General features: G+C 31.5%; 3 protein-coding genes across 3 annotated transcripts; all 3 read left to right on the top strand.

The window, feature by feature from the left end:
• The first annotated feature begins 273 nt into the window (after positions 1-273).
• LOC145600333 (protein ASPARTIC PROTEASE IN GUARD CELL 1-like) lies at positions 274-2,716 on the top strand. The gene is made up of 2 exons (XM_081656249.1): positions 274-940; positions 2,052-2,716. The coding sequence occupies exons 1-2, from the start codon at positions 274-276 to the stop codon at positions 2,714-2,716; spliced, it is 1,332 nt and encodes a 443-aa protein (XP_081512375.1).
• A 1,503-nt stretch (positions 2,717-4,219) lies between these two features.
• LOC145600332 (aspartic proteinase nepenthesin-2-like) lies at positions 4,220-6,979 on the top strand. The gene is made up of 2 exons (XM_081656248.1): positions 4,220-4,580; positions 6,324-6,979. Exons 1-2 carry the CDS (start codon positions 4,220-4,222, stop codon positions 6,977-6,979), a joined length of 1,017 nt encoding a protein of 338 aa, XP_081512374.1.
• Positions 6,980-10,300: 3,321 nt separating this feature from the next.
• LOC145600331 (aspartic proteinase nepenthesin-2-like) lies at positions 10,301-20,943 on the top strand. The gene is made up of 5 exons (XM_081656247.1): positions 10,301-10,506; positions 12,547-12,863; positions 13,002-13,117; positions 18,790-18,997; positions 20,288-20,943. Exons 1-5 carry the CDS (start codon positions 10,301-10,303, stop codon positions 20,941-20,943), a joined length of 1,503 nt encoding a protein of 500 aa, XP_081512373.1.
• Positions 20,944-23,259: the final 2,316 nt, after the last annotated feature.

Here is a 23,259-nt window from a genome sequence, read left to right as displayed (position 1 = left end):
ACATAATATATTCAATTAAGGAAATCAAACATAAATACATTTTGAATTTTTAGATAAGATAATATGAACCATTTTAAATGAATTGAATCGATCCATTTTATTTTGAGATTGCTACCCAACTATTGCTATCCATTTCTTTTTTAAAAAATGATCACTAACTAGTGTATAAATTGATGCTAAGTTTTCACAATATGCACTTAAATTTTTTTTTTATATTTTTTATTTTAAAACAAATACACACCAATAAGTTTAGCTATTTTCCTTTGCATCAAAATGCTTTCCAACATTCTATCTTTCACCATATTATCAATAATCATCTCTTTAGTTTCCTTTCCCCCTCTAACTAAAGGTTTTATCGCACCATTAATCCCACCCTTATCTCCCGAATCACCATTCTACACTGAAGTACTCGAAGCCAACAACATCACATTTTCATCAACTACAACAAACATAACCTTAGATCGAAACCATTACATAACATGGTATCTTTCAACATTATCGGCGAAATCCCCAAACACTGTGAGTCCAATAACTTTTCATGGAGAAGCGCGTGGACACATAGTAAGATTGAATTTGGGTATCCCTATACAACCGGTGTATGGTTTATGGGACACAGGAAGTAGTTTGTCATGGTTCAAATGCAACCAGCCTATTGATAAACCAAAAACCTGGTACTTTAACCAAACAAAATCATCTACCTATCAAACTGTAAGCTGTAATGATAAGCAAAAGTGTAACACTGATAAGAACAAATGGTTTATTAAAGGTTGCGACAAAACAACAAAGTGTGTATTTGATATTACATATACAGATAAAGACTGGGTTAAAGGATATCTGTCTATGGAAGAAGTCACATTTAGAATTGGTTATGTTCAGACATTGGTACAATTCAGGTTTGGATGCGGTTATCTTGACAACACCGATTCGCCGGGGACTATAGGTATGTGCTCTCTAATTCTTAATTACTCTCTCTGTTCCTAAAAAAAATTGACACTGTCAAATTTCGATCACACAAATGTTCATATACTATTTACATTAGTTTCATCTTAAATATAAATATATATGATATTAAATATTGAAAAAATATATATATTAAAAAGTTGATATTATGAAATCTTATATTAATACCGATTTCACAATATATTTCTTGATAAAATTAATTATTTTTATACAAAACTAAAACACGTCAGTTAATTTCATTATATAAACAGTAAAAAAAAAAAAAAAAAACGTCAAACTTGTCAGTTATATAAAAATGGAGGAAGTATGTAAATGAACCATAAAGGGATTACAAATGCCAGGTTTGTCGTATGTTTGGTTTTGATCCCAAGCCAATTATCAGGTTTTGTTTATATTACCATATTTTGACAAATTGAATCATATCTAAACTTATTTTTCTAAACTAATGTGAACTTATTTTTTCTAATCAGATCTGATCAATTTTTTTTTTTTTTTTAATCATATCAAATCTAATTTAATAGTCTTATTTGACCAATTTTGACCTTATATATACGATAATCAATAAAGAAAAAAAAATCAAAGTAGAATCTTGTTAGATTCGCAATAATATATGCTTCCTCCATTTTATTTACTTGTAATAAGTTGTAACACATCATTTTGGCACGCAATTACGATACACAAACTTTTAAATAAAACGTATGTTTAGTAAATTACTGAACATCCATTATAAAGTGACAATAAAAGGCACAAAAGTTACACTAAAACGCACAAAAGTTACTCTGACATATATAAGAGTTATTTTTGCTTCATTGATAAATTTGACAAACGTGATATTAAATTTGATAAAAGTGACACTAAATTTGACAAAAGTGAACTCGATGTACAGTAAATTACTGAAAACCGGGTGTATACAAAAGTGATTGATTACGATATTACACTATGTAAACAGATAAATTAATCAACAAAATATACCACTAGCAATAAATAAGTGATAAATTATTTAAATTTTATAACTTAATTCATCCATTTACCTAAATTAATCAATTTGATTAATTTCTTAAAAATTAGTTGACACAAAGTGTTAAATTCAGGTGCAGACAACAATGAGTTCTCTCTCCCAAGACAACTATACGCGGATGACCCCAAGTTCTCATATTGCATATCAAGTGACCTAAGTGAAATTAATTGCATCTTTATGGGCCCTGAAGCAATGATCCAAGGCCAATCCGTAAAAATGTTGAGAAACAAAAACAATGATAATTATTTCATTGAAGTCCTTGGCATTGGAGTGAATGGTGAGAGGTTAGATGTGCCATCATCAGTATTCCAGATGTCGGATTCCGGGAGAAAAGGCTTCATCATAGACTCAGGCAGCGCCTTAACTTGGTTAGCCTCAGAGGCTTTCGACGCATTGATGAAGAAGATGGTGCAACTGTACGGTCGTCCGTTTCAATACACGATCCAGACTGAACATTTTGAGATTTGTTACGAAAGTAGTAAGTTTGTAAGTGGGAGGCCACCTGTTATAGCATTTGAGTTTGAGAATTATTTGCTAGAGATTGAGGAGAAAAATATGTGGTTTAAGGTTCAAAGTTCAACCTTGCAATGTTTGCTAATATTTAACAGCGGAAAGGACAACAAGGTATCCACCCTTGGATTATTTCAACTTCTTGATGTTAATGTTGGGTATGATCCTAATAGGGGACTCTTGTATTTTGAAAAGACCTCATGCCTTAAGCTTGATACATATTTGTAAATGTTAGTGTAATTAATGTTCATACATTTAAAATGCATGGGAGGTTTCAGATTCAATAATTGATGCCCTGGCCTATTTTTTACAAGTATTTTATTTTAATTTTGTGCTTTTATTAACTTAATGCCCTTTTTTTAAATTTTTTTTTTTTAAAATGATTTCATTGAGTTGATGCCAATGAACCTAAGTACTTGATTGATGGTGATAGTTTGTCATGTTCATTGATACATTTTGATTTTTTAGATATGATTATATGAATCATTTCAAATGAATTGAATCTATCCATTTTACTTTTTAAAAGTGATCACTAAGGTCCCGTTCTTTAGAGCAACTTTGCTGTAATCTGCTTCAATCTGCTCTGCTGTGCTCTGATTAATAATAATAATAATAATAATAATAATAATAATAATAATAATAATAATAATAATAATAATAATAAAATATGCTCTGCTCTGCTCGACTCGGCTCTGCTCTGCCTAGAAACTCAAAAGAACAGGGCCTAAGCTAACTAGTGTATAAATGTATCAATTGAAGTTATGTTTTCACAATATGCACTTAGAAGTTTTTTTTCTTTTTTTTTTAAACAAATACTCACCAATAATTTAAGCTATTTTCCTTTGCATCAAAATGCTTTCCAACATTCTATCTTTCACCATATTATCAAGATCCTATTATCAATCATCTCTTTAGCTTCCTTTTCCCCTCTTAATAAAAGGTTTAATTTTATTGCACCATTAATCCCACCCTTATCTCCCGAATCACCACTCTACACTCAAATACTCGAAGCTAAGTTTAGCTATTTTCCTTTGTTTGGTGGATCTTGCACTATCAAGACAAAAATAAACATCTGATTATCAATGACTTTATTATTGTAGGATAATGGTTAGAGAGACAATCTAACTATTCTTAATATGTAGTCCTGATGATCTTACGTAGTGTCTCCACATAATTGGCTTGATTATGATCTTTAGAAGTAAATATGGTTGATTTCTTTCCTTGTTTTTTTGATTCCCAAAATCCCATATATCCTTGTTATAGAAAACATAATTATTATATGAATTGAATCTATCCATTTTAATTATTGCTATAAGTGATCACTAACTAATGTGTATATTATCAATCAAAGCCAAGTTTTCACAATATGCTCTTAAAGTTGTTTTTTTTTTTACCCAACCAGAAATAATTCTAGCAATTTTTCTAATCATCAAAATGCTTTCCAACATTCTATCTTTCACCATATTATCAATTATCTCTTTAGCTTCCATTTCCCCTCTTACTAAAGGCTTAATTGTACCATTAATCCCACCCTTATCTCCTGAATCACCACTCTACACTCAAGTACTTGAAGCAAACAACATCACCATTCCATCAACTACATCAAATATAACCTTAGATCGAAACCATTACATGACATGGTATCTTTCAAAATTATCGTCGAAATCCACAAACAAAGTGAGTGAGGTAGGGTATAATAGAGACACACGTGGACACGTAGTACAACTGCATATGGGTGATCCTCTACAAACGGTGTATGGAGAATTCGATACAGGAAGTAGTTTGACATGGTTCAAATGCAATCAACCTAAAGATAAACCTGAATACTGGTACTTTAACCAAACACAATCAGCTAGCTATCGCATTGTAAGTTGTACTGACCAGCAAAAGTGTAACACTAACAGAGGGTTTATCAAAGGTTGCGATAAAACACAAGGGTGTGTATTTGATATTACGTATGCAGGTAAAGACTGGGCTACCGGATATTTGTCTACGGATGACTTAACATTTGGAATTGGTAGTGTTAAGAAATTTGTACAATTCAAGTTTGGGTGTGGTTATCTTGATACCTCCAACCTGCCGGGGATAATAGGTACGCGTGCTCTCTGATTCTTAATTAATCTCTCCGATCCATTTTCAAATAATTAACGCAGTCAAACTTGATACAATTGTTAATACTCTATTACACTAGTTTAATCTTAGTTATACCCGGAATCTTTTTCGATTGAACCTTATATCAATCAATCAATCAATCAATAATCAATAATTATATACTAAAAGACACACCAGCAATGACACGTGTCATTTCCTGGTGTGTCGTTAGTAATTTTTATTTTTTATTTTTTTATTTTATTTTATTTTTAATTTAAGTTTTTTTTGTCAACCAAATAAACAAACAATAATATTTACCTTTCTTATGTTATCACCAAATTAAGTATGGATTAATAAGGAAATAAATAATCTTTTTACAGAAGTGTAATTATGATGGAATATAAGTTATTCTACAAATATATTAACTTTTTATTTTGTATGCCATAAAGGCGTAAATTAATTTATATAAAGAAAATATGGAGTAATTAAAATAATCGTGCATAGCACGGGACCTAACCTAGTTAATACCTATTTCACAATTTATTTATTGATATTTTTTTAATACTAGGGTAGCTAACGCACGCGATGCGCGCGCTATAGTTAGTTATATCCGGAATCTTTTTCGGTTTGGACTTATATTTAAATTTTAGTTATTATTAGCAGCATTGTCAGCATAATGAGAGAAAATATATAAAGAAATATATATGCGGGTATAAAAGTTCACACATTATTTTGATTAGATAAAATAAAGAGGTAATTATCAATAATGAGGGCAAATAAGTAAATAAACATATATTTTATATATATGGTATAATTGTCCAAACACTATTTATTTAAAAAACTTGTACATAATTAATGAGGGTATATATATGTAAATACACATTTTAAAAGGTAGAATGGGCATAACACTATTCATAAGAGTAGTTTTGTGCTTTTTATAAGGTAGGGATACATTCATACATTACTAAAAAACGATGGTCAAAGTTAGTATAAATAGTAAAAAAAAGGCAAATGTGTCAATTATTTAGGAATGTAACAAGTATTTAAATGAACCATAGAGGCATCATTAATATCACTTTTGTCGCGTCGTAGGTTTCTAGTTTCGATCCCTTGACCAATTATTAGGCTATGTTTCATTTACCTTATTTTGGCTAATCTGATCTTACTTTTTCTGGACGAATTTGAACTTATTTTTCCTGATTTGAAATTTTTTTTTTCTTTTGATCATATCAAATCAAATTTAATAGTCTTATTTGACCACACAGACCATATATATATGCTAAACAATATAGAAAACATATCAGAGTAGCTAGGGTCTTATTAAATTCACAATATATAATATGTACTTTCTCCGCTTTTATTTACGTGGAACACCAATAATAAAAAAGTGATGAGTAATTACGATTTAAATTTTATAACTTAACTAGTTTAGTCTCCGTGCATTGCCGGGATTAAGTAGCTATTATTTATTAAAATAATTGTCCGATTTAATATCCAAAAAAAGTGTAACGATAATCTCTTTAATTAATTTTGAAAGAAGTATTGTATTTATTTAGTTTGGAATAGCCAGAGTGAAAAAAGGATGATGTCAAAAATAGTTTAGGCACGAAAATTTTTAATAAAAAAGTGACATGTGTCCCTTTATGATGTCAGCAAGTTTTGTTTTAATAATAGTTAATAGATAGATTCATTCATTTACCAAGCTAATTCTTAAAAAATAGTTGACATAATGTGTTAAATCCAGGTGCAAACAACAACGAGTACTCTCTCCCAAGACAACTTAGCGCAGATGACCCCAAATTTTCATACTGCATATCAAGTGACCTAAGTCAAAATAATATCATCTTATTTGGCTCTGCAGCAAGGATCCAAGGCGAACCCGTAAAAATGTTGAGAAACATCAACTCTGATTATTATTTCATTGAAGTCCTTGGCATCACGGTGAATAATGAGGAGATAGATGTGGATTCAACAGTATTCCAGATGTCAAAATACGGGACAAGGGGGTTCATCATAGACTCAGGCACCGCCTCAACTTGGTTAACCTCGGAGGCTTTCGACGCCATGATGAAGAAGATGGTTCGATTGTTTGGTCCTCCAGTCCAATACACTATTGGTAACGCACAGTTTGAGATTTGTTACGACAATGGAAAGTTTGTAAAGGGGACGCCACCTGTTATAGGAATTGAGTTCGAGGATTATTTGCTTGAGATTCCGGAGAGTAATATGTGGTTTAAGGTTCCAAGTTCAACCTTGCAATGTTTGCTAATAATTAATGGAAAGGACGACACCATATCCCGCCTTGGAAATTATCAACTTCTTGATGTTAATGTTGGGTATGATCCTAAAAATGGAGCCTTGTATTTTGATAAGATCAAATGCCTTAATCCTTTTAAATAGATTTGAGATATAACAAAATGTTCTTAGTTACATTTCATATGGGAGGTTTTGGATTCAATAATTGTAAAAATTCTAGCGTAATCGTCGACTATAGACAACTACAGACGACTATCTTTGACTATACGAAGAGATTAAATCTAGATCGTTCGATATTTATTTATCTAATCCTAGCCATTCAATTTAACACCTATGCTATATGTCATCAAAAACTTGTTTGGTTACTAGATAATTCTTTTTACCCACATTAAAAATTCTTTTTTACTTTAAAAAAATATCAAATTTTAATTTAAATATATTATCTTCAACCTTAAATCAACTTTAACATTAAAATTGAACTTAATCTTGATCTTGATCTTCAACTTATGTCATCTTCATTCTTAAACATTCCATCATCAACCAAAAATTTATTATCCTTAAATTAAACATTCCATCATCAACCAAAAATTTATTATCCTTAAATTAAACATTCCATCTTCAACCAAAAATGCAGTATATAAACCTTATTTAATTTTAACTTCCTCTTTAACTTATATTACCTTCATCCTAAAACCTTCATGTTCAACCTCTTAATTATGATTTTGTGTTAACTTATGATCAGGCGTATGATTTAAAGATTAGTAAGCCATCATTGATATTATCTTATGATTTCGAAAGTAGTCGTATGATTTTATGTTTAACTTAGATTATCAGTCATTTGAATTTGTAGTGAATGATCATTCACCATTGTTGAATGTTGAAGCTATGGGCATAATTTTAGGTTGAAGACGAAGAAATAAAAATATTAAAAAATAAAAACTAAGTAAAAATTTCATTCCATGATTTTAGGTAATATTTCCCTTAATTTTTAATTGGGAGAGCGTTAATTGGGGACTTTGTTTTAAGGAAGCGTTAATTGGGGACTTTGTTTTAAGGAAGCGTTAATTGGGGATTTTTTTTTTTTTTTTTTGACACAGTTTAATTGGGGATTAGGAAGAGCGTTATTTTCTTTAAACAAAGAGGTTTTTCTTTTTTTTTTTTCTTTTTTTTTTTTTTTTTTTTGAGGAAAGCAGATATGTCGTTATTTGGGCAGAGAATATATGTTACTCCCTCCGTTCCACAATGATGTTACTGTTTGGAATCTTTGACTTTTTTTAAAAAAGAGAGAATCTTTTAAATTTCTCTTAATCTATAAGAGCAAATATAGTTATGTGGAATCTAGTTTGATTCGACTTGGTGAGTAGATTTTTAATATCTAACTTGTACTTCCTCCGTTTTCTTTTACTTGCAACACACCTTTTAGGCACGCAGTTTTAGGAGATGATTAGTGAGGGTAAACGAGCGATTTTATCAATATAATTTTTACATGAAGATTAGAATAGGGTTAAGTATCATTTGTAAAAATTATATTGAATAATTTATCCGTTTACATTACATAAACCCAACCTCAAAACACGTGCCACAACTCTGTGTTGCAAGTAAAAAGAAACGGAGGAAGTATAATTTTTGAGTATGAGAATAAAGATATTTGCGGTTAAAGATGGGTAAAATTTTACACCGACTTGCGAAACTGGAACATCATTATGAAACGGATGGAGTAAAATATTTTCACGTATTTAATTGTTTATTTTGTTGCAATCATATAACTTGTATAACAGGTGCACTGTAGTTGAGTTTCGAAAATTAAAGTTTATAATTTATTTTATTTTGATTTAAACTAATGTAATTTTTTTGGCGTGCATGTACTGATTCCCTATGGCGTGCCTGTACTAATTCCCTTCCTACACGAGAGCTTCTACCACTACTAAAATTCGGCCATTTTGAGACCGTTTTTCTACGACCGTCATGGAAACGGTCGCAAAGAATGATATTTGCGACCGTTTTTTACACGTTTAAATCGGTCGCAAATTTGCGACCGTTTTTGGGTTATAAAACGGTCGCAAAGGTATTTTAATATATATTTTAAAATAAAATACACATGAAAAATAATTCAAAAAGAAATTAAATTGGTTGCGACCGTTAGTAGCAGTCGCAAAATGCACCAATTACGACCGTTTCTCAAACGGTCGCAAAATTACGAACGCTATTACCGGTCGCAAAGATGCTTTTTTATTTTATTTTAAAAAAAGGTATAAAAAAGGTCCACTCCTAACCCTAATAAGTTGATAGCCGCTCACTCTATCTTTCCTCTCTCTCTCCTCTCACTAGGCGAAAAATAGGGTTGGCCACCGGTTCAAAACCCCCTTTTGCCACCGGTTTTGAACCGCTGGCCAGTGGGGGGTGGCAAATCCTAGAACAAAAGGCCACCGGTTCAAAACCGGTGGCAAAATAACTAATTGCCACCGTACCGGTTAACCGGTGGCAATAAGAGCCTCCCAATTTTTTTAAAAAAAAATTATTCAATACTTTTGGCACCGGTTAACCGGTGCCAAAAGTGCCCAAAAAAAACAAAAAAAATTTTTTTTTTTTTCCTTTTATCACTTACATTTTAGCATACAACGATATTAAAAACAAAATGAAATGATATTAATAATCACAACATTCCTTCCACACAAACAAACATATATATATATATATTCATCAAATAAATAATTATTACAGTATTTTACAATTTACAGAAAAAAAAAAAAAAAAAAAACTACAACTTCGAATTAAAACACCAAAATCAACATCTTGAATCCTTTTGCCATGTGAAAGTAAACCTGCATCAGATTTGAGCACCAAAATTAATAAAATCCCAAAGTACATTGACATTTTGAAACCCAAAAATATTATAGAACAAACAAAATCTGGGAACCAAAAAGTCTTATTAAATTCTTAAGACTCAAAAAAAAAAAAAAACATCGAATTCCTCCAAAAAAAAAAAAAATCCGAAATCTAAAAACAATAAAAACAATATAAACAGAAATACATAATTAATATTGATATTTGGTTAAAAAAAAAACAAGAATTAATTTTGATATTTAATTCTCAAAACTCAAAAACAGAAGAAGAAAAAAAAAAAACCAAAATTAGATCTACAAGACATGCAACAATTTCGAGTTACAGATCTATTTTGGAACAACCCACCACAAACAACAGCAAACAGATTAAACCACAGCCACCAACAACCAAATCAAACGACAACCATTTCGAAATTACAGATTTAAATTGAAATTATTGAACTAAAGCGTAAAGCTAAAGATCCCAAAAACACCAACCTCAAATTTCTGATTAACGAGGAAGCTTGCGAGGAAAGACGACGAGGGAGGAGATCGTAAGAGAGAGGAGGGGACGAGAAGGAGACGATGGTGAAGGAAGCTTGATGTTGATGTCGAACTTGGTGGTTGTGCGGCGGCGGTAGTGATGGGCGAGACAAGGGAGATCAAAGAGAGAGACGAGAGAAGAGGAGGAGGGGACGAGAAGGAGACGATGGTGAAGGAGAGAAGAGATCGAACAAAGAGAAGAGGAGATCGTAAGGAGGAGCTGAGAGGAGATCGTAAGGAGAGAAGGATAGAGGAGATCGAACAGAGAGATAAGGAGGAGAGAGAAGATGAGGGGGCTAGGGTTTGGTAAAAGGGGTTAATATATTGGCCGGGTTTTAGAAAAGGCCGGTTTTTTTTTTTTTTTATATAAAAAAAAGCCACCGGTTTGAACCGGTGGGATTAATATTTTTCCCACCGGTTCGAACCGAACCGGTGGCAATACTAATCCCTCAAAATCCCGCCCATTTTTTCTCCTATTTTTGCCACCGGTTTTTGAAAACCGGTGGCCATTGAGCGGTGCCTTTTTGCTTTTTTCTACTAGTGTCTCTCTTTCCTCCTCTCTTCTTCTTCTCTTTCCTTTATCCTTTATCAGATCTGTTTCCTCTTCTCCTTCTTCTCTTCGTCTTATCCCCGATCTCTTTCCTCTTTTCCTTCTTCTTATTCTTATGTCTTTATGCTCCATTAACCGGCGTTTTCATCACCATTTCCTCCATATTTGTTCTCTTTTTCTACATTTTTTTTCTTTATTTTCGATTTCGAATTTTTGCAACAAACAATTTGGGTGTTCGGATTTTCGTTTAAAGCTGAATAATTTTGGTGTTCATAGTCGAATTCGACCATGAAAATTCCAGATCTGGAGTTTTCATGGTCGAATTTGACCATAAAAACCCAAAGAGGATGAAATATTTGTTAAGGTATGTTGATTTCTCTGGAAATTTTGGGTTTTTTTTTCGAATTTCCATGTTTGGTTTTGTTTGATTTTCGTTAAATTTAGTTATCATTCATTTTTATGATTTTTATTTTGTTTTTGTTTGAATCGATAGTTTAGGGCCTGTTCATATCTACTGAATTGAGCTGAACTGAACTGAACTGAACTGAACTGATTGGAGCTGAACTGAACTGAACTGAACTGAATTGAGCTGAAATGAATATTTTATGTGAGAGGGAAATTAAGAGCTGAACTGAACTGAACTGATTGGAACTGAACTGAACTGAACTGATTGGAACTGAACTGAAATCAAGTAAATGTGAACAGGCCCTTAGAATGCTTTTCGTTAGTTTTTGTTTGATTTATAATGATTAAGTTTTGTTCATTTTGGTTTTGATGTTCATGATAAATTTGTTTAATTTTTGTGATTTTGATTCATTCGTTTTTTTGTTAAATTCGTTAATTTTTTTTTTCGTTATTTTGATTTTTTTTTTTTTTAATAATTTTTGTTTATTTTGACTTTTGAATTTGATATTCATATGAATTTTTGGTTTTATGTTTAATTTTACAATTTTGTTGGTTTGGTTTTGTGGGTCTTTTTTGTTATATATTTATTTTTGTGGGTAAAAATTTGGGTGGCTGGTGCCTGGTGGTGGTGGGTGTACGTGGAGAATGTTTAAGGTGTGCGGTGGTGGTGGGTGGAGTTGGTTCGTTTGGGTAGGATTTTTCGGTGGGGGCTGGGTGGAATGTGCAGACAGTTGGTGGTGGTGGGTGGAGTTCGCTTGGGTAACGGTGGTGGAGTTGGTTTGGGAGGGAGTGGTGGTGACGATGCTGCCTGAGAAGTACAGGCAGTGATTGACTTTTTGTTTTTTTGTTTTTTTAAAACTTTTAGCGACCGCTATAAGCCGTCGCTAAATTCAAGATTTGCGACCAGTACATATGGCAGTCGCAATTTTGAGTATTTGCGACCGTTTATAGGTTGGTCATTGAAAATAGTAAAAACGGTCGCAAAAAATTTGCGACCGTCAAACGGTCGCAATATTTGTTTTTTGCGACCAGGAGAATAACGACCACCATGTTACGACCGTTGACGGTCGCAATTATGTTTTGTGACCGTTTTTGCTATTTTCAGCGACCGTTTGAGGCGGTTGCAATTTCGCCGAATTTTAGTAGTGTATACACTATAGACACATGGCTGATTCTAACTCGTGCCCATGGTGTCCCTCGATCTGTGAGACTAAACACCACACTTTCTTCTCTTGCTATGCTGTTAATGACCTCTGGCGTGAGCTTGAATGTGAAGAGCCGATTCCCACCGACCCAGCAAAGGATTTAAAGGATATGCTCGTGCATTGGAACAAATTAGACTCCAAAAAGTGCCTGAGAGGTGCTGCTTTGCTCTAGTTCATTTGGAGTAGGCGAAATGATAAAGTTTTCAACGCAAAAGAGGTGCCTCACCTGACTGTGAAGCTGAGAGTGCAGAAAATTTTGGATGATTGTCTCAAGTATTTATCAAAGATCTATGGTGGGGTGGGTGTGAAGAAAAGGAGCAGCCCGAAACAATGGAGTCCTCCCCCTACTAATTTTGTAAAATTAAACTGTGATGCTTGCTTGAAGGATGAAGGTTGGGTGGGTCTTGGAGTTGTAGCTCGTGATGTGAATGCATGGGGTTGTCCTGTTTGCAGCAACAAGAAGAACCCGAGCTCGTTGGTCTCCAGAAATTGCAGAAGGCAAGGCAATTCTCCTCGGCTTGAAGCTTGCCCGTAGATATGGAATGAAGAATTTAATTTGGTGGTGGAATCTGATTGTCTTTTGGTCATTAATTGACTCTCCAAATCTGTTGTTTATCTCTCTGATCTTGATTCTGTTTTAGATGATATTCTGTTTGCTTGTAAGGACTTGAACTTTGTGTCTTGGTCTCATGTCCGTAGAGATGGGAATTTTGTCGCTCATCATTTAGCTAGGTCAGAACCGTGCGGTTGTGAGCAGGTATGGGAAAATCATTGTCCTACCGATATAGCTCCTTATGTACACATGGACAATTTGTCTAATTTTTTTTTTTTTTTGAAAGAAGTCCTAAAGGACACTAAATTTCATTAATATAAGTCATACAGCATCTACAATTGACAATGAAGGATAATGAAAACGAATTTAATAAAATCAAACAAGAATTAATCGGGGAAGGGCTAAGAACCCAAATACATAAATATAACAATTCGGCATATTCTCGATCGATTCGTTGTCTCATACAACTTTTTGAGTGGATCCGTCGTCGCTTCACAATTTTGTATGAAAGTAAATTCTTGTACTGATTCCGTAACCCGAATCCGAGACATAATCAATAGTAGCCCCACACAAACGGAGACCAAATTAAGCACAAATAAAACCTTGTCTTTCGAAGGAGCACGAAAAATCTTGTCTTTCGAAGGATATCGAAAAAACCTTGTCTTTCGAAGGAGAAAAACCCTTTCTTTCGAGGGAGACATTATTGTAACCTAAAACAAAAAGCTTAAAACAAAATAAAGATTGGGGCTTTCCACCGGTGAAATCCGATGGAAGCCCCTTGAAAATTGACAATGAAGACTAGGTTTAGGAGAGAGAAGAGAGAAAAGGAGGCTAGGGTTTTGTAATATTTTGGGTCAAAATCCTTCCAAAAATTTCGAATGTTTTTGTCCTGGAATACGGAGTACTATTTAATAGCTGTCAAAATTCAAGCACGCACATACTTAAACAAAAGGTAAGGTTAGTCATCTACAAACCAAATCCAAATTAAGTATAACATATGATTTATTTTAAATTCCAAAGATACATGATTTTTTTTTTTTGAAACACAAAGATACATGATTTAGAAAAGCTATATTGATGGATTATATTATAATAATCATATTATTACCTAGTCCCGACAAGTATCAATCTAATATATTTGAAGGTTATTACAATTGAATTAAGTTGTCTCAATTAAGTACTTTCTCCGTTTCTTTTTACTTGCAACACAGCCTTGTGGCACGTCTTTTGAGGTCGGGTTTATGTAATGTAAACAGACAAGTTATTCATTATAATTTTTACTAATGATACTTAACCCTATTCTAATCTTCGTGTAAAAATTATATTGATAAAATTGCTCGTTTATACTCACTAATCATTTCCTAAAACTGCGTGCCTAAAAAGTGTGTTGCAAGTAAAAGAAAACGTAGGAAGTATTATAGATCGAATACGAATTAAAAATAGTTGACCTTTATTACAATCAATAGGCAATCCCAATTAGGTATTATAAAGTCCAATATAAAATAGTTGAAGGTTGTTAAAATCAAATTAGGTAGTCTCAACTAGGGCCCTGTTTGATTCACCTTAATTTTGCTGAACTGAAATTATTTTTACTGAACTGAATTTATTTTTACTGAACTAAACTTATTTAACTGAACTGAACTTATTTTTACTGAACTGAAATTATTTTTACTTAATATTATTTTTTTAAGGTGAAGAGAACAGGACCTAAGTATTATAGGGTCCTAATAAGAATATTTGAAGGTTGTTAAAATCAAATTAGGAAGTCTCAACTAAGTATTGTAGAATCCTAATAATAATATTTGAAGGTTATTAAAATCAAATTAGGCAGACCCAATTAAGTATTATAGAGTCTAATAAAAAAAAAAACCTGAAGGTTATTACAATCAAATTAGACAGTCCCAACTAAGTATTGTTGTAGAGTCCTAATAGGAATATTTGAAGGTTCTTAAAATCAAATTAGGTGAGCCCAATTAAGTATTATAGAGTCTAATAAAAAATTAGTTGAAGGTTAATTGTTAAAATCAAATTAGGTAGTCCCAACTAATTATTGTGGAATAAGAATATTGGGAGGTATTTAAAATCAAAATAGAGTCCTAACTAAGTATTGTAGAGCCCTACAAAGAATATTTAAAGGTTATTAAAATCAAACTAGGCAGTCCCTATTAAGTATTATAGAGTCTAATAAAAAAAAATTGCGGGTTATTACAATCAAATTAGTAGTCTCAACTAAGTATTATTGTAAAGTTCTAATAAGAATATTTGAAGGTTCTTAAAATCAAATTAGGGAGTCCGAACTAATTAAGCATTATAGAGTGCCAACAAAGACTATTTCAAACTTATATCAGATTAGGTAGTCCCTATTAGAGTATTAGCTAGGTATTCCCTCTGTTTTTTTTTTTTTTAATTATTTTTTATTTATCTTTTATATTATCATTTACTATATTCATATAAAATGTAGTAAATGGAAAATGGGTTTCTATACAATTTTACTTGTTATGAAAGAGCGAGAAAGTTATTTAAAAACATTGGTATTATTATATATAGAGGTTTGTGTGGGCTACGTGCCTACGTGGTGACTTAATTAAGGAGTGATAAAAGTGATTTTTTTAATTTCATGTTTTGCCATAAATTTTTTTTTACTGTAAAAGGAATAAATGGTAAGTGGGAAGTGTGTCTTTGTTGGTAATAAATTTATAAGAACAATTTGAACACAAACATATCCACCATTGTATTTAACAATTGATTTAATTCAACAAGGGTGTCATTTTAGAAAATGACAAAAATGCAATTTAAGATCAAAACCCTCTTAATTTCATCATACCCTAACAGGGTAGGGATACCCAAACATGATATAGGACCACCATAAAAAAAAAATTAAAAAAAAATTAAAAAAAACTCACTTTTTAACATTTATGATGATTTAAAAAGAAGTAAATACACATAAATGGATTAATACCAAATGTACATTTACCATATGAATTCTTTAATATTAGGAAAAAGTGACCGTAACACCTTGAAGTATGGCTTAGGTGCACTGAGCACCATGAACTTTTCATAGTAGCCAAAACACCACCAACTACGGTGTAAAGTGCGATGCGTACGCCTTAGATGAAAAATTTCGGCCACTTATTCTTTAACATGACTAAATAAAACTTAGGTAGGGTATGTTCTATTCACCTGAATTTTACTTATAGAGTGTGTTCTATTCACTTGATTTTCACTAATTTGAACTTATCTTAAATTATCTGAACTTCCTTGAACTTATCTGAACTTATTACACCTAATTATAACTTATTTTAGTTGTAATTTGTACTTATTAGGTAACCCTCATCAGGATTTATTAAACCAGAACTAAACTTAACTGAACTTATTATACCTGAAATAAGTGAAAATAAGGTGAAAAGAACAAACCCTTAACTAGCTAGACCTAAATTGAACATATATGAATTTATTAAAACTTATTTTAGATGTAATTTGAACTAAACTTATTTTTCTTGAACTAAACTTATTTGAACTTATTTTATTTTCCTAACCGTAACTCATTTCAACTTATTTTTCCTAAACTGAACTTATATGAACTTAATTGAACTTATCTACACTTAGGCCTAAATCACTTCTCCTTATTTTTGCTGAACTGAAATTATTTTGAACTGAGATTATTTTTGTTGAACTTAAGTAGTTTTAATCACTTCTCCTTATTTTTACTGATAAAATTAATTTTGCAAAATTTAAATTATTTTTACTGATTCTCTATTGTATTAAATCTTTACAAGTACTGATTTTTATAGAACTGAAATTAATTTTTACTGAATTAAACATATTTTTACTGAATATTTTTTTTGAAAAGGTGACTAAACAGGGCCTTATTAGACCAAAAATAAGTAAAAATAAGGTAAACAAAACGACTCTCCTAAGATCTTGTTCTCTTCGCCTTACTTATGCTGAACTAAAATTATTTTTATAGATATAAAATTATTTCTATTGAAATGAAATTAAGTTTACTGATTCTATATTATATTTCCAATAACCCACAACCATAATTATATATACACATTTGAATATATATATATATATATATATATATATATATATATATATATATATATATATATATATATATATATATATATATATATATATATATATATATATATATATATATATATATATATATATCTGCAAAATTAGTTCAAAAAAAAATGTGTATGAATATTACAAAACCCAAATATGTTAAGTACATGTTTTAAAAGTAAAAAGCAAATTAGGCAAGCATACATAATATATTTTTAATATGTGATGAATATCTTATTTTAAGATATACATATAATATGCGCTAAGGTTTGTAATATTGGAGAAATAAGAATCACCACTTGAATGTAATTCTAGCAACATTGCAATATTTTAATAAATATTTTTTTGGCAAAGATAATCAAGAATAGATTTGGTTAAAATAAATCATCTTGATTCAAGGAAAACTAACCTTTTTTTTTAGGAAAACATGAGCTGGATAATTTTTTGCTTTGCTTTGAGGAAATCAAAAACTTGCCACGTTTTTTTTATTGTTTTTTTTATTTTTGCTTTGTTTGTTTTTTTGGTAAGTAAATGTTTTTTTTTTTTGCCAATTAGTTTTTTTTCTTATTTGAGATAATTAAGATTATATTCCTTTAAAATTTCCCATAAAAACGCCCACTATATTTTTCTTTTAAAAAAAAGAAAGTAAGTAAATTTACCTAAAATCACACCCACTATAGCGTCCTGTTTCAGTTTATTTTTTATTTTTTATTTTTTTTATATTTTTAATGTTTATCCATCTTCAACCCAGGCACATAGCTTCAACATTCAATAATGGCTGATGATTACTCATGAATTCATATGACTAATTAAAATTAAAACATAAATCATACCACTTCTTATAATTAATCCCAAAATATATTAAATGAAATCTGTAATCAAATGATCATATTTATATACAGTTGATTAAATTGGTTACTAACTGTAAAATAATTTATTTATTTATTTATTTTTTTTTTTAAAAAAAAAAAAAAAGAAGAGCATATGTGGTGATTTAATCAACTGTATATAAATATAATCAACTGTATATATTCTTAATAGTCGTGATGATCTCATTTGACTCCACATAATTGGCTTGATTATGATCTTCTAAAATAAATATGGTTGATTTCATTCATTTTTTTTCCGATTCCCATAATCCCATATTTCCTTGTAATAAAAACATAACATAATTATTAAATTAATTGAATCTATCCATTTTAATTATTACCATAAGTGATCACTAACTAGTGTATATATTGTATCAATAAAAGCCAAGTTTTTACAATATGCTCTTAAAGTTTTTTTTCATTTATTTGATTTGCATAAACAACCAGCAATAACTTTAGCAATTTTATTTTCTTAACATCAAAATGCTTTCCAACATTCTATCTTTCACCATATTATCAATCATCTATTTAGCTTCCATTACCCCTCTTACTAAAGGCTTAATTGCACCACTAATCCCACCCTTATCTCCTGAATCACCGCTCTACGCCGAAGTACTTGAAGCAAACAACATCACCATCACATCAACTACGTCAAATATAACCTTAGATCGAAACCATTACATGACATGGTATCTTTCAAAATTATCAACGACATCCCCAAACGAAGTGAGTGAGATAGGTTATAATAGAGACACACGTGGACACTTGGTACAACTGCATATGGGTGATCCTCTACAAACGGTATATGGAGAATTCGATACGGGAAGTAGCTTGTCATGGTTCAAATGCAATCAACCTATAGATAAACCGGAATACTGGTACTTTAACCAAACGCAATCAGCTAGCTATCGTATTGTAAGTTGTACTGACCAGCAAAAGTGTAACACTAACAGAAGGTATGTCAAAGGTTGCGATAAAACACAAGGGTGTTTATTTGATATTACGTATGCCAGTAAAGACTGGGCTACCGGATATTTGTCTATGGATGACGTAACATTTAGAATCGGTTATATTAAGACATTGGTACAATTCAAGTTTGGATGTGGTTATCTTGATACCTCCAAAGTACCGGGGATTATAGGTACGCGTGCTCTCTAATTCTCAATTAATCTCTCCGTTCTCAAATGTTTATACACTATATATCAATACGACAATACCAATTTCACAATATATTTCTTGATAATTTTTTTTATATACATTACTAAAAAAAACGATGGTTATAATAGTAAAAAAAGTCAATTGTGTCAATTATTAAGGAATGTAAGAAGTATTTAAATGAGCCATAAAGGCATTATAAATATCACATTTGTCGTAGGTCTTTAGTTTCGATTCCTTGACCAATTATTAGGCCGTGTTTCGTTTACCTTATTTTGGCTAATCTGATCTACTTTTTCTTGACGAATTTGAACTTATTTTTCCTAATTTAATTTTTTTTTCTTTTCTGATCATATCAAATTAATGTTAATAATCTTATTTGACCACATGTAGACAATATATCAGAGTGGGGTCTTATTAAATTCACAATATATACTTTAATCAATAAAGACAATATATCAGAGTGGGATCTTATTAAATTCACAAAATATAATATGTACTTTCTCCGTTTTTATTTATTTGTAACCATTGGCGGATCTACTAAAAAACTTGGGGAGTCACGTGCTACCCCTGTTTTTTTTTTAAAAAAAAATTATCTTAAATTTTGCAAAAGTAAATTATATTTTTACTATTGTCGCAGCGTAGAATTGGGTTGATGGTGGGAGATGGCTGACAAGTTGCATGTTCGATACCTCACACATTAACTTTTATTCTTTTGCATTAGAGTTTATGCTACATATATTTACTTTTGTCTCACTCTATTTTTTTTTTTTTTTTTTTTTTTTATCAATACCACTTTATCAATTATCTTAGAAACCAATTTCTTCTACTTTATAGATTAAACAAGGCTAAAAATAAATTATATAGGGATGAATTAAACAATTGTAAGGCAAAGTATGAATAGTTACATATTTACGATACGCCAATATCTAAGAGTTAAGTTATTTCTTTTTTTCAACAAAAATGTTTATTGTATTTTTTTTTTTTTAATTCTTGCACACGTGTAAAAAAAAAAATTAAAAAAAAAAATTCTAGACTCAAATTGAAAATTTTTGATATTTCTCATCTAACTTATTACTTGAAGAAAGATTACTTAAATTCTAATTAACAGAAATTTTAGTTTCTAGTATGGTGCTACCCCTGCATGATAATCCTGATCCGCCACTGATTGTGTTAAATTTTAGTTATTACGATTTAAATTTTTTAACTTGATTCATTCATTTACCTAATCTAAATCACTTTCTAAACATTAGTTGACATGATGTGTTAAATTCAGGTGCAAACAACAATGAGTACTCTCTCCCAAGACAACTTAACGCAAATGACCCCAAGTTTTCATACTGCATATCAAGTGACCTAAGCCAAACTAATGTCATCTTTTTTGGCCCTGAAGCAAGGATCCAAGGCCAACCCGTAAAAATGTTGAGAAACAACAACTCTGATAATTATTTCATTGAAGTCCTTGGCATCACAGTGAACAATGAGGAAATAGATGTGGATTCATCAGTATTCCAGATGTCGGATTCCGGGACAAGAGGGTTCATCATAGATTCAGGCACCGCCACAACTTGGTTAACCTCGGAGGCTTTCGACGCCATGATGAAGAAGATGGTTCAATTGTTTGGTACTCCAGTCCAGTACACAATTGGTAACGTACAGTTTGAGATTTGTTACGACAGTGGAAAGTTTGTAAAGGGGACGCCACCTGTTATAGGAATTGAGTTCGAGGATTATTTGCTTGAGATTCCGGAGAGTAATATGTGGTTTAAGGTTCCAAGTTCAACCTTGCAATGTTTGCTAATAATTAATGGAAAGGACGACACCGTATCCTACCTTGGAAATTATCAACTTCTTGATGTTAATGTTGGGTATGATCCTAATAAAGGAGCCTTGTATTTTGATAAGATCAAATGCCCTAATCCTTTTAAATAGATTTGAAATATAACAAAATGTTCTTTATTAATTACATTTCATGGGAGGTTTTGGATTCAATAAATGATATGATGCCCAATTTGCTACTTTTTTTTTTTAATTTTTTTTATTTTGTGCTTTTATTTACTTGATGGAAAAATTGCTCCCATTAATTTGAATTTTGCCTCTTTCTCCAAAAATAATCTCTACTTTGGATTATTCTCCATCACTCCCAACTTTAGGAGGTATTAATTTCTATTGAACCAAAATGACTTGCAACTAGTTATCAAGTAAACATTTCTGAATTAGTATTTTTTGCATACGTATCAATTGGTTGAAAAAAATAGAGAAAATTAAAAAATAAATCCTAAAACTAACCCAGCAGCTGCCGCACCTCCACCACCACACCACCACCATCGACACACGCCCTGCTCACCACACTACCACCACCGACACACTCCCTTCCTAGCTATTACTACCGGAAAACCCATCAAAGGCCTAAACCGTTTCCCCACCAAAAGTGGCCACATCGCAACCCCCCTTCCCGAAATCGACCACGTAAATTGGCCACAAATGGCTAAAATTGGCCGATGTGGGGCTGAATGCCCTAAACAGGCCATTTGTGGCCGATTTCATGGCTGATTGACGAAGGGGTAAGGAAGGTGTTTGGGCGCTGCTGGGAAAGGGGTTTTCGGGGGTGGGGAGGGGTTTTTGGAGGTGGTTGGGCTGCTGGAGAGGGGTTTTCGGGGGTGGGCCGAGGGAGGGGAAGGGGTGGCTGGGCGGCGGTTTCCGGCAGCGGGGGAGGAGTTTTCCGGGATGGGGCCGATTTTCCGGCGATGGTGGGGGTGGGGGTGTAGTGTTTTCCGGGCTGGGCATGGGTGGTTTGTGGGTTTTTGTTTTTTTTTTTGTTTTTTTTATAGCCAATCATAGGCTGACACGTGTCTAGGTAACCTGCTACATCAGGTTGGATGACATGTTGGGTGCAATAGAAATTAATACCCGCTAAAGTTGGGAGTGATAAATAATAATCGAAAGTATGGATTAATTTGGACGGATGAGGTAAAATTCAGATTAATGGGAGCAATTTTTCCTTACTTGATTCCCTTTTTTATTTTATGATTACATGTACTTGATGTCAACCAACCTAAGTACTTAATTGATGACGATGATTGTTAGTCACGTTGATTAATAAAGTTTATTTATTTTCTTACTCAGGGATTTTTTTAAAAAAAATAGTAAAATAATTTATGAATAAAAGTCATATGACATTTACAAAAAATATTCGACTTTTAACAAATTCATAAGGTATTAGTCAATCAAAAATTTCCTTTCATAAAAACAACAATCGTCATGTAGGTCTTAGCTTGCATTATGAAATATACCTCTTGCTTGCTTATATAGTTGGAAATTATTCTAATAATCCTTTGAAATAATTATATGACATTCCATTAATTATATTTACTATTACAAGTTTAAACTAAGAAATTTTGACACAATGACCCTAATCATTATTCATTTTGACCAGTATATTAAACTTTCATTAAAAAAAAATTCAAAAATAAAAAAAATCTTCTCACCTTTATAATAACACAATGACTTTTATTTTAACATAATAAAATGGCTATAATGTCTCTAATATAATTAGTGGTCCACTATAAATTAATGTGAACCATGCTTATCTAAGAGTTGTATGTTTCCTGTGCTTTAATCACAAGATCCGCTAGATGATCTTCTGAAATAAGTATTCTTGATTCTTTCCTCCTTTTACAATTCCAATAATCTAATATTTCCTTGTGATAGTAACATAATGTATTCAATTATGGAAATCAAACACAAATACATTTTGATTTTTAGGATACATTTATAAGCAAAATTTTAAATGAATTGAATCTATCCATTTTATTTCTGTAAAATGATCTCTAACTAGTACAACACATATATGTATCAATTGAACCTAAGTTTTCACAATATGCACTTAGAGTTTTAAAAAAAACGTTCAATTTTCATATAATTTTAGCTATTTTCCATTGCATCAAAATGCTTTCCAACATTCTATCTTTCACCACATTATCAATCATATATTTAGCTACCTTTTCTCCTCTTACTAAAGGCTTAATTGCACCATTAATCCCACCCTTATCTCCCGAATCACCACTCTACACTCAAGTACTCGAAGCCAACAACATTACCATCTCATCAACTACAACAAATAATATAACCTTAGATCAAAACCATTACATGACATGGTATCTTTCAAAATTATCATCAGCTTCCCCAAACGTAGTGAGTGAGGTAGAATATAAACGAGAAGTAGGGGAACATATAATAAAATTGTAT

This window comes from Chenopodium album, chromosome 21, assembly GCF_948465745.1.
Source record: "Chenopodium album chromosome 21, dcCheAlbu1.1, whole genome shotgun sequence".
Classification (NCBI taxonomy): domain Eukaryota; kingdom Viridiplantae; phylum Streptophyta; class Magnoliopsida; order Caryophyllales; family Amaranthaceae; genus Chenopodium; species Chenopodium album.
This window is presented reverse-complemented; position numbering and strand designations above follow the sequence as displayed.

Bases quoted from the DNA above. Each gene is read 5' to 3' on its own strand.
- LOC145600333 (XM_081656249.1), top strand. From the start codon at position 274: ATGCTTTCCAACATTCTATCTTTCACCATATTATCAATAATCATCTCT. The intron at 941-2,051 runs GTATGTGCTCTC...TGTTAAATTCAG, and splicing joins CGATTCGCCGGGGACTATAG to GTGCAGACAACAATGAGTTC.
- LOC145600332 (XM_081656248.1), top strand. From the start codon at position 4,220: ATGGGTGATCCTCTACAAACGGTGTATGGAGAATTCGATACAGGAAGT. The intron at 4,581-6,323 runs GTACGCGTGCTC...TGTTAAATCCAG, and splicing joins CAACCTGCCGGGGATAATAG to GTGCAAACAACAACGAGTAC.
- LOC145600331 (XM_081656247.1), top strand. From the start codon at position 10,301: ATGGGCGAGACAAGGGAGATCAAAGAGAGAGACGAGAGAAGAGGAGGA. The intron at 10,507-12,546 runs GTAAAAGGGGTT...CATTTGGAGTAG, and splicing joins GATGAGGGGGCTAGGGTTTG to GCGAAATGATAAAGTTTTCA. The intron at 18,998-20,287 runs GTACGCGTGCTC...TGTTAAATTCAG, and splicing joins CAAAGTACCGGGGATTATAG to GTGCAAACAACAATGAGTAC.